General features: G+C 41.2%; 1 protein-coding gene and 1 long non-coding RNA gene across 4 annotated transcripts; one reads left to right on the top strand and one right to left on the bottom strand.

Moving 5' to 3' along the window:
- Positions 1–712: 712 nt before the first annotated feature.
- Positions 713–3513, bottom strand: LOC113166303. Its single transcript, XR_003299167.1, has 3 exons — positions 3427–3513; positions 1900–2005; positions 713–736 (listed from the first exon to the last, which is right to left on the bottom strand). It is a non-coding gene; the product is annotated as an uncharacterized LOC113166303 (long non-coding RNA).
- Positions 3514–6180: 2667 nt separating this feature from the next.
- Positions 6181–9563, top strand: LOC113166289 (cytosolic 5'-nucleotidase 1B-like). Of its 3 annotated transcripts, none has more exons than XM_026366350.2 (6): positions 6181–6428; positions 7361–7471; positions 7808–7943; positions 8113–8235; positions 8651–8781; positions 8897–9563. In XM_026366350.2, exons 1-6 carry the CDS (start codon positions 6327–6329, stop codon positions 9140–9142), a joined length of 849 nt encoding a protein of 282 aa, XP_026222135.1. In that variant the 5' UTR covers positions 6181–6326; the 3' UTR covers positions 9143–9563. The 3 variants fall into 3 exon arrangements, with proteins under 3 accessions (XP_026222135.1, XP_026222136.1, XP_026222137.1); XM_026366351.2 differs by having other exon boundaries at positions 6187–6362; XM_026366352.2 differs by lacking the exon at positions 6181–6428 and adding an exon at positions 6959–6998.
- The last annotated feature ends 2123 nt before the right edge of the window (positions 9564–11686 follow it).

Raw genomic sequence — 11686 nt, 5'->3', positions numbered from 1 at the left:
ACCTAGTCTGTCGCTCTGTTCTATACACATCTAATACCCTCCGTAGCCTGATTTGTGATAAATAACATGCCATGCAATAACAAGCCTTTCACATTTTGTTAGTCCTGCTGACAACAACTGCCAAGGCTCATGTGTAATGTAGTACACATGTCAAATCAGAAGCAGAATATATTAGCTGAAAATGTAGAGAATTATTTAGTAAGAATATAACTTTCACTAATTTGAGATGCAAAGTTCCAGGTACATGAGGCTCAGACACAATACTGGACTGGTACGACCATGAATTACTCATTTAAAAGATGCAGAACAACATGGAGAGAAGGTTTGGTTGATGTTCAGGACGTGTACCTGATAATGTGACCAGACCGAGTTTATTTGTTTACAGAAAAACTCTCAGCTGCTCTCACTTTGCACTTTGCAGTTCTTCTACTTAAAGGTGAGCATGTTTGTTCAGCTCACCTGTGCTGCTGCCTGCAGGTGAAGGAGAGGGCGGGGTTTTAGGTGTCCGTGAAGGTGAGTCTTCAAGTCTGAAGTTTCCAGAGGACAGAAACAATGAGCCCAGACAGTAAACCCAGAGAAACGAGCTGCTCTGCCTGTTTCAAATGAAGTTTTACTACCTGGATTTCAGGGCGTCGTTGACCTTCTGCTCCAGGTCGATGCGTCTGCAGCGCTCCTTCTCCAGCTCCTGCTTCAGTGCGTCCACGTTGGACTCCTTTAAGTTTCCTCAGCTCCTCCTCTGAAACACACAGACGGTGACAAAACAGGTATTCTAACATTCAGCACCCGGACAATGACAACGGTGAGAACAGTTCAAGTTATTTCTATCAAAAACCACATGAGACACAGATTATTAATCAGATTAGAGTCGTTTTAAATGTCCTAATGCTTCACTGCAGAATAAATGCTATCACCTGTTTTATAATTGTTAGATAATGCTGCTGCCTGGTGAAGAACCACTGAAATGAGTAAACACCGTCTGGTGAATCCAGGTGCTTCTGATGGTGACAGATGACGAATAACGAAGGTGGTCACACGCTCTTCTACCCTAATTTATTTATATAGCTGATGTTTCAGCCATAGCTGCTTCCTGCGAGACAGAGCAGGCGTAGGGTCCCAACATCTGCCTTCTCTTCTGTTTTTATATCTATTTAATTAACAGAAACAACAGCTAATTTAGGTTAATAACATTTCACTCTTATAAATACTATAATACGAGACAGTGTCCTCGTGTGCCACAGCGTGTGTCAGATGGTGTCTGCACGGTTATTAATAGCTGTGTGTGTTACATAAAACAGACGGGCAGATATTGACGGATTACCCAGCATGCTATTGTGCTGTGCAGCGTTTGAGCCATGTTGACCGAACAGTCAATCAACACGTGCACAGCGAGCGCGGATTAAAGGGTGGAAGAAAAGTGAAGTCATAACTGATTTGACTAATTTGTTTATTACTCATCTTACTTCGTTTGTCAGCGTCCGTGTGACATTTTTAGGAACAGTGGTGACAAAGAATAAACGATCACTCAGGTAACTCAGTCACCTGGCACAGCTGCTCATGATGAGCTGTTTTAAAGTAAAGCTGAGAGCTTGAAATCTGCCACCACGCCGCACCACGGTTCCTTCTGTGGAACTGTTGAATATAATCCTGGTAATTCATATTTCCTGTATATATATATATATATATGTTTCCACTAATGATCAGAATGTAGAAGTCGGTTTAACTGCATCTTATCATAAATCTGTCCTTTGAGTTTAGTTTAGTTCTTCTTCTGCTAAACTGCAAACACTGTTTTTGCAGCAAATGTATTCGTACTCTGATTATTTGGTAAAAAGGAAAGTGAGGAGGTGGCTCAGGAGGATGGATGTGACCGATATGATTGAATAAATTCTCTGAACTCACGTAGGAAGTGTTTCTCCAACAAAGCAATTTCTAGATGACCTTTGACCTCGTTCAGGTCTGTTCTCGAGTCGTCTTGTAGAGGTGCCGAAAACGATCCCAGACCGGCCTGAGAGGTAAACAGACAGACAGACAGACAGACAGACAGACAGACAGACAGACAGCGACAGAGCAGACAGACAGACAGGACAGACAGACAGACAGAGACAGACAGACAGACAGACAGACAGACAGACAGACAGGTACATGCACAGGTTAAGGTCACAGGTGGACGTTACTTTTAAAGAAGTAAATAAATATACATACTAACTGCATCAGCATTCTACTACAGGTCAGAGGAAAAAGATCAGATTTACTTTTCTTTTAAACTTTTAAAAGTTTAAAAGAAAAAATTATTTTAACTTTAATTGTGAAATATTTGACAAAAACAATCAATATTTGAATGAGAATAACAATAAGAATAAGAATAGATCCTTTGTTAAACCTCCAAAGATCAGGGCTAAAAGACTTTTACTACACACTGAAGACGACTTCATGAGCACAAACACAGAGGCCAGAACACAACAAACTGCAAACTTATCATCAGCAGGAAGAATAAGAAAGACGGAACCCTGAGGATTTAGGGGCTGATGAGACCAGGATTCAAACAAAATGGCAGAAGAAAGGATCTGATCCAAACCAGTAGAGAGGTAGTAGTAGGTTCAGGGCTTGGTGCTTCTGGAACAGGGTCACTGATCTTACTGATGAATTCAGAGGTACTGAAACACTTTGTCTGCTACGTCATCCAGCAGGTTAATGACCCAACACACAGCATCAACTCAACACAGGACTTGGATCAGCCGACCTTAACACAACACGTGTGTTTCACCTGTGGAGAGGGAAGTGCCATCTCCTGCTGTGTTAACGTATCTAGGTGCACATAAAATAAAATGTTGACATCTACCTCCATTATTTAACCTAAATCCAATCGGAATCAGACAGCAGACGTTTCCAGGAGGGACAATAAAGTGACAACACAGGCTCAGACACATGACGCGCTTGTTGTTAAAGGGAATCATGAAGTTTTGGGTCACATGATCATTTTATGATTGTTTATCTGGCACCATTTCTGTATTCCTTCCCCCGACTGACACTCCCAACACTTTATCTCTGAGTTTTTAAAGTCTAAACATTGGCTGGGCTGAACCGAGACAGCAGCTGGAGGACGATCAGTCTTTAACCAAACAGATAAGATCAACAGGAAACAGACTGAGCAAACACGACCGCTGGGGAGCAGGAAGGGGAGAACCATCCCAGCAACAAGAACCTCTGGAGGAACTGCAGCTTTTAAAGCACGTCTGTTTTGTCTTGGTGGCTCTCTCTATCAATCCCCTCAGTCCTGGTATCATTTCACTTATTGCAGTAATAAACATGCACTTTAGTCCAGTTGTAATGAACCAGTATCCAGCCTCAGTCAAACCAGCACTTACAACAACACTTATGTTTCTTTTTAAGCTCTTCATCACAGATCTGACAGGTGTGTTTTACTACCTGAGCATCACTCTGCTGCTCTCCGTCCACCTCCCTCTGCTCCTCCGGCTCTCTGACGGGGATTTGAGGTTTCATCTGGACCTCCTCTGAGCATTCTGTATCGGACGTGTTGGGCGACTCAGGTTGATCCAGAAAACTCGTCCCGTCTATGGCCTCGGAAACGGATTTGTCAGACGCTTCCTCATGGTGGACGGTTTGTTTCCGGCCCTCTATATGAACATGACCGATGATGGAGCTGCAGAGACAAAGAAAACACTGTGGTCAGTCCACCACAAAGGTCCAAAATGTTGTCATGTTCCCCACAGGATGAACTCACTGACTTTGGTGATTTCTTTTCATTTTTATTGAAATACTTTTGCTATTGCACGGATTGATTAAATATTCAAATATGCAGTCATGGTCCCACAGCATCATAACTACGAACTTTACGTCGAGTGCGTCAGGTCAAACTCTAATGTCCAATATTAATTTCATGACCCAATATTACGGCTGAACAATCAATTTCCACATTGATATTTGTAATTTAACAGAATACAACTTTCTACTGTGCATATGAACTTCACACGAAGTGAGTGCACAAAGAAAATCTAAGAACAAACAAGCTGCAAACACAGAGGACAGCTGACCATCACTGAAAAGTTCGAATCAACACATTGTCATAAAATGTGATCTGATCTTCATCTAAGTCAACAGTATTAACAAAAATAATGTGTCTAAAATAATATAATAAAATAATTCTGATCTTTAATGTCTTTATTGTGAAAAAAAACATAAAAATTTATAGTGCTAGTGGAAAACTAGCACTTATTGTCTTGACTTCAATGAAGATCAGATCAGATTTTATGACAAATTAATGCAGAAATCATTAAACTGCTAAAAGTTCACATACTTATCTACCGTATCTGTCACTTTTCAGTGACAGTCAGACAAAATCCAAATCTGTGCAGCACAACTCGCAGGTTTCATTGGACAGACTGTTTTCACTGTATGTGAACTGCTGCAGCTCCAACAGTAAATCACCTGTAGACATGAAACCAGCCGACCCGAGTGACGGGTGTTGTTTACTGTAGGTGACATTAGTCCAGCTGCTGGAAACAGCTGCACAGCTGGAATCTGTGACACTAAGCAGTAATAATGTTTAATATTTTACTACATTTTCAAATTAACCACTCCCAATTTGGACCTGATGACGATGCTGCCAGGTTTTCACCAAGTAATTCACCGTGCAATATATAATAACGCAGTAACTTCATGGAAATCCGTCCAACAGTTGCTCAACCACTGATGTGAGCCTCATGGTGAAGAAGCACCACTAGGGTCAGCTGAGTTCTTCCTCTGGGGAACATGATGTGCCGATCCAGGTTGTAAAAGTTGAACTTTTTCCACTGAATATGCAAAATGTTTGACCTGCTGGTTGAAGCGTCCCGTTTGTGCTTCTCCATGTCGCCGCGAACGAACATGAATTCACAAAATCTGCTGAGAAATAGTCCAAATCTAAACACACAGTCTCCACAGGCTGTCGAGGTGCCGGCGGTTGACTGTTGAGGACTGAAGGTGTGTTCAGCCTCTGAGCTGTCTGACTGGTCGGACTGCTCCTCATAAATTAAAAAAAAAAAACAGTCTGATTCTCTACCTGTGTGACTCAGACACAGGTAGAGACTCAGTACAGGAACGACTGACTGTTTAATGACTGCATGAAAACAAAAGTTCATGTTCATCGCTGTCGGCTCAATGACTGATGACGTCTGTCTGATTCTCTACCTGCACACAGCTGACTGATCAGGACCTGCAGACTTCACAACAAAGACAGCGAAGTGGCTGAATTCAGGATGAGTTGTTCAAAGTCTAAAGGTCCAAATATTGGTTCCTCTGGAGAATTAAATATTTCCTCATGTGTCAGTTTGATTATTATAAGGAGTGTTCAGCTGCGCTGCTTAAATACATCAATATTTGCTCTAGCATTACTAAAAGAATTTAATCTTATCACTTAGTGATAAGTAAATAGAAAGAGGGCGATTACAGTGTCTACAAACATCTTCCTGTGAACAAATATCCAAATTAAATTTAACAGCATGGTGGAAACATTATTCCCAACTCCTCATTCCTGTCAAATCCCATGAAACCCTGATGATAAAACAGTCATTTGTGTCCATCAACCTGAATCCAGTGAAGCACAGAGACAAAGTTTTAGATTACAAACAATAAAAACGTGGATTTTTAAAAACCTATTTAAATTGATATACCATCGATGACTGTACATTTTAATCCTGTATATTTAATTAACTGAAACATTAACAATTAAAATCAGTTCTCAGATTGTTTATGTTGATCCTGTCGCAGGTCGGTCAGTACAGGTGAGTACAGGTGAGTACAGGTGAGGTCCTGGTGTCACAGTCAGAGGATCTACAGGAACAGGTCCAGATCAGAACCACCTGTCCAGCTCACAGCAGCGGGATAAGGAGGCTGTGAAGGAAGGGACGGGGCAGGGAAGGAGTCTCACCGTGAACCGAAGCCGAAGCCGAAGCGCTGTCCCCCCGCGCTCCGAACCGGACTCTCCTCTTCTCAGAACCGCTCCAGACCAAACGCCCAAACCTGCTCCACAGAGTTGATCCAGATGTGACTGTTCAGGGGTGAAGCCGGACCGGACCGGACCGAGGCGTCTCACCTGACACAATGAGCGCAGCTGGGTGACCAGCTGACGAGGACGTGACGTCATCACGCTGCGCTCTTAAAGCGAACGTCAGGTTTCCCCACAGGCGGAACTAAAGCGCGGAGTCTGTGTTTCTGGGGGGAACTTCTCAGTACTTTGACTCAGTTTGGCTCCGCTGAACTTGCAGCGCTGCAGAAAAGTGAAATCACGGTGAGGAGCTCGACAGATTGGTCCCAGCTGCGAGGCGGACATGGTCTCCACGGTCCAGAACACGGACGTGACGCAGGTAGGACTCACCTGGATGAAGGTTGAAGTCAGTAGGACTTTGTCATCTCTAAAGACAGTGATGCAGGTCAGGTCACAACCATTGAGCTCACGTTTCCAACCAGATTACATTCAAATAATCCATTTAAACATTATCGTCCACTTTGCATTTAAGTTTACAAACCTTCTGTCTCAGTGAGAGAGGATAGAAACTAACAAAAATTAATGCATAGTATGTTTAATGTTTGCCGAATTATTGACCGAGTCCTATTTATCGACAAACAATCTCAAATCATGTGTTAGAAATTACTAAAGTTCACCAAATATCAACGATAAAAGAAAATTGCACATTTTATAATGGAGATTCAGACCGTAGAAGATGAGGAAGTGTCTGCACAACAAACATCTTTAAAGAGTGAGAGAATGTTTTCTCATATACAAAAAAAAGTGTGTGTGTGTGTGTGTGTGTGTGTGTGTGTGTGTGTGTGTGTGTGTGTGTGTGTGTGTGTGTGTGTGTGTGTGTGTGTGTGTGTGTGTGTGTGTGTAGAGACCAGGTTATTTTAATCATAATGTGATGTAATGTTCCAAACTGGTTTTATGTTGGTGTTTGTTGATTTAAAAGTAACTGAGTACATTCTGTTCAGATACTGTATTTTAGGTACATTTTATTTGTGTTTACATTCTCTTTTACTCTATATTTCTATTTTTGTTACTTTAATGTCTACTTTATTTCATAGTTTCTCATTAATAATAATAAATACAGTGAATTGAGTGTATTATTAGAAGATATCAATTCACATAAAATTCACAAACTGTCCAGCAGTGTATTTAAAAAGTACAGAAATTTACAGTGTTCTGCATCAATACGTAAAATCTGGTAAACATTGACCATATTTTCATGTAAAATTTGTTGTACACATGCAGAGTATCACTACATTCTAGTATTTCTACGTATGCTGTTTTTCTTAATGTCAGGTAAAAAGGGCAGATGAAGATGTAGTTTCTGTTTCTCCTCTGCAGAAAGACGCTGAGCGTGCAGTGGTCATTGCAGTAACGTCTCATGCAGTGTTTGAATTTGGAGCTGATGGAGATGAGGCGTACGAAGTGGGCGTCGCTTTCCCCCTGATGCAGGTTAAACGTTAATTTAAAACTTTTAACAATTGTTGTTTTTGTTGGTGTTTAGAATTCTGATTAGCAGCTTAGATCCTGTAAGTTCCCACATACTATCCACTAGAGCTCGGCTTTGATAAAAGATGCACTTCCTTTGTTCGCCTAAGTAACTGAAGGAAATCTAGAAATACAACTATGTCTAAATTAGTGTCTTAATCATGTGGATTTGAGTCATAACTATGAGGTTTATGACCTTAAAAAACTGGTTCGACATCCATTAAAGGTGAAAGTCATCAAAGGAAATTTACAGATGATCTTAATTCATATTTCTGTTTTTGTTTTGTTTTTTCTTTTCAGGCACTGAAGAGAGTGAATGAATGTCTTCTGAAGGAAAATCCTACTGAGTCGCTGTTGTTTGACGTCGTCCTGGTCACTACTGACAGCCAACAGCAGCAACAGAGCTCCCGGATCATCAGCAGCACCAGACATTACGGTAATTTACCTATCAACAGCAGACATTACGGTAATTTACCTATCAACAGCAGACATTACGGTAATTTACCTATCAACAGCAGACATTACGGTAATGTAAACGTTCAGCACATAGATTACAGAGTTTTGGAGTTTGTTGCTGGCGTTGACGTGTTGTTGTTCTGTTGCAGGACTCGAAGTCAGCAGGTTTTGTTTTTCCAGTGAAGAGGATTTTGTGGAGAGTTTACTGCAACATAAAGTTCAACTCTTCCTTTCAACAGACAGAAACGAGACGTCACAGGCATCACAGAGAGGTTGGGAACTTTCTTTATTTGTTATTTATTAGAACCTGACGAGAACCTTCACACCCAACACAGTAACAATAATCTAAAGCTAAATATGAGACGCAGACGTGTCTGTGAGTGGAGAGAGCTCAGTATCAAACCTCCAGCTGCAGAAAGATAAAAAAAAAAAACAAGAAACTAGTGACTGCAGCATAAAAACTAACTAAAATACTCTCAGTGCTCTAAGTGAAGCAATTTAATTCTCAAAGTATTAACACTAACTTATATATAATATACTTAATTTAATTTTAACTATAAATCTCTATTGATCTCTCTACTGATGTGAAACATTTTCTCCTGAAAGGTCAGAGGATGTTTTACTAATAACTGATTATTGATCAGTGTGATGTTAGAAGATAAATCCTGCTTCTTGTCGTCGGTCCAGGTGTTCCTTCTGCGCTGCTGGACCAGCACACAGCTTCATGTTCATCAGAACAACTCAGAGTCTTGTTCTGTGGAGACTCCATCGTCCAGCCTGACACCGGCCCAACGCCGGCGAGCCGACAGGCCGCTCAGGTGCAAACAGCAACGTCCTGCTGATGCTTAGTTTTTTATTCTGACAGAGCTGTAAAATCTGCTGCAGTCAGGGGCACTTGATCTTTAACGGGTAATTCTCGTTCTTCCTCTGCAGAGTTTCTCTGCACAGCTTGGTGAGATGCGACGGGCGTTCGGCATGCTCGACAGCCCTCTCAGCTTCATCCTGGTGACGTCGCGCGGCGGCCGGGAGAGCTGTAGCAGCGCCCTGCAGACGCTGCGCTCCCGCGGCATAAGTGTGGATGAGGCGTACTGCCTGGCAGGGGCCCCACGGGGGCCCATCTTATCCCTGCTCCGTCCTCACTTCCTGCTCAGTGACGGCTTCAGCGGGCCGGAGGAGTGACGTGACGGACAAACAAAAACTTTAACATTGTCCTGAAAACAAGCTGCCGAACTCTGAGACTTGACCTCCGAGTTAAAGGGTCGATCACTGACCCCACATGATCACCACTGGACGATTGTAATAAAGGGAAAACGACTCCATGTGATTTCCTGATGCTTTTGTTTTGTGATGGGGGAGATTCATGGTGTGTGTGTGTGTGTGTGTGTGTGTGTGTGTGTGTGTGTGTGTGTGTGTGTGTGTGTGTGTGTGTGTACATGCTGGGACAAAAGAATATGCAAAGAGAATTTGTGTATTTAAATAATTTTGTGTTGCTTTCCTGATTTTGTTCTCCAGTTAGACAGAAAGAATGATGTTTGCTGATGTTCTTACATATTTTTCTACATGAATAAAGAGTTTAAGTAAGAACACTTTGTAAAATAACTCTCTGTTAGGTGCAGCTGTACGATCTGAGGCAGCTCATTTACTCTGTGTCCTTGTGAAGCTTTAAATGTCCTCACATTCTCAGATTATGTTTAGTCTGCATGAACATTTTGTTCATCATCACTGCTCCAGTGTTCCTGGAGAGGCCTCTGGATGTGAGAGAGACTTGTTGGGGTTCTAGTGCTGATTGATGAGATTCATGGAGTCCTTGATAACCTTTCGTAGATAGTAAATGTAATCAGAGCTACAGCGTGAGACAGGGTGCACCTGTGAACCAGGTTCATGTGATCTGGTTTAAACAGACGCAGGCTGACGATGTGGTCGTGGATTTCTGTCGGTCTCGATTCGTCTAAATGACCTGGAAGAGAAAACACTTAGTTTTCATTTTGTCTGGTGATTAATTCTGATTAATTTCTGGCATCATTAGCTCTGCCTGCTGAACACAAACACATCTTTAATTTCAGAATTAAAGCTGCAGGATGTCTGATCAAGACTGTGTTTACTGATTTAATCTTTTTATTTCTTTAGTCTATGTTTAGGGGTCCTTCAGGTCTCAGCCACAGTGGTAAAATGTGTCCTGCAGAGGTTTGCAATGGTTTCTACCAACAAGGATCCAAAGGTTCTTGATATGTCACAGATTCTTAGTGTCCCAGCAGTGGCTCAGAAAAGTCTCTGCATGTGTTGGTAAAAATATCATGAAACTTACAGAATTGATCTTTGTTCGTCTTTTCTCTGCTCTCAGCCACAGGCAGGAAGGTCAGGGATAGACGGACGTGACGAGGAGGAGGTTGATGAAGCACCTGTTGGATCCTGGAGCAAACTGAGGTGAAGCACAGTGGGAACATGTCGGCAATAAAATGTAATGAAGAAGTGTGTGAAAGATTTTTTGTAATGCAGATTATGAAAGAATATGTGGCTCACTGAGCAGAACTGTAAGAGAAAAATGTGGCACTGGTGATTATTCCATCACATCTTTATTCATAAAAAGTTCAAAATTATACTAAAGTAAAGTCAAAGTAGCTTTGCTCAGTCTCATGAGGCAGGATTTGGAATACAGTCCAAGTGTCTCCACACAAAAGTTACTAGCTACCAACCAAACTCTGTAGTATTTTCAAAGGATTTTAAGAAATTGAAGAACTTCACATTTTTTCTTATTAATTTCACTTTGTAATTAGATTTTCTGTAAAAAGGGAAAACGATGTATTTTACAACCTCACAAAAAAAAACAATTTTCATCTGTAACATCTCATTGCACATTGTTTCCTCGCAGTGATTACAATTATAGAAATTACCCCTCTGAAAAATAATTTCATATGTCCTCTGAAGTAAGAAATCACTTCCACTGATGAAGGAAAACATGAGAAATACCAATATTTTCCTTTATAACAGAACCACATTCAACAATCAGAGCACACTCCTTTTATTGTTTAACTTCTGTCTCTAAAAGCTTTGGATCTAGTAAAACATTAGAAAACATTTAGCAGCAGTTTAAAGCCCTGATCAGCTTCTCCAAACACCCCAACAACTGCGTACAGATCAGATGTCACTTTGCAAATGTCACTGTCACTCTGTCAGTCATTAACACAGAGTTTGTTTGGGTTTTTTTTGGTATAAATTAAACTAACTGGAGGAAATGGTTCGTGATTTCACTGTAATTCTAATGTTTCCTTGTTTTACATGAATCCAGATGTTGCTGCTGTCTGAGGGGGGGGTCCTCCTCTCTGCCCCCTGCCCTGCAGCTTCCTTCAGCCTAGTTTAACTCACTCCTTCACTCTACACTGCAAAAAGTGTCCCACGACATGTTTTCAGCTCCAGATCTTTCCAGGGTTTTCATTCTGAAGCTTCAATCACACAGTGTCACCGAGGATCTTCTACAGGTAATATGATGAGATTTATTTTATAGAACATTAATGCATCATAACGGACTACATTAAGAGGTTTTACATCTGCAATGATTAAGAGATTTAAAGCAGGACAAACAGACCAATCAACTGGAATCTCCTAGACAATAAGCTTTCCAAATACAAATTAAAAGTTCAATAATAATAATGAGGTATTTTTTTGTTTAACTACTTTAAGTAGGCTGTGTTTTCATGTGACTGTTTCACTTAAAATCCTTTAACT

The sequence above is a fragment of the Anabas testudineus genome, chromosome 6, assembly GCF_900324465.2.
Source record: "Anabas testudineus chromosome 6, fAnaTes1.2, whole genome shotgun sequence".
NCBI lineage: Eukaryota > Metazoa > Chordata > Actinopteri > Anabantiformes > Anabantidae > Anabas > Anabas testudineus.
Note: the sequence above shows the minus strand (reverse complement) of the source record. Positions and strands in the feature narration are given on the sequence as shown.

Excerpts from the sequence above, each read along its gene's own strand:
- LOC113166289 (XM_026366350.2), top strand. The coding sequence starts at position 6,327 with ATGGTCTCCACGGTCCAGAACACGGACGTGACGCAGGTAGGACTCACC. Across the intron at positions 7,944-8,112 it reads CAGCAGCACCAGACATTACG|GACTCGAAGTCAGCAGGTTT; the intron begins GTAATTTACCTA and ends GTTCTGTTGCAG. Across the intron at positions 8,782-8,896 it reads CGAGCCGACAGGCCGCTCAG|AGTTTCTCTGCACAGCTTGG; the intron begins GTGCAAACAGCA and ends CTTCCTCTGCAG.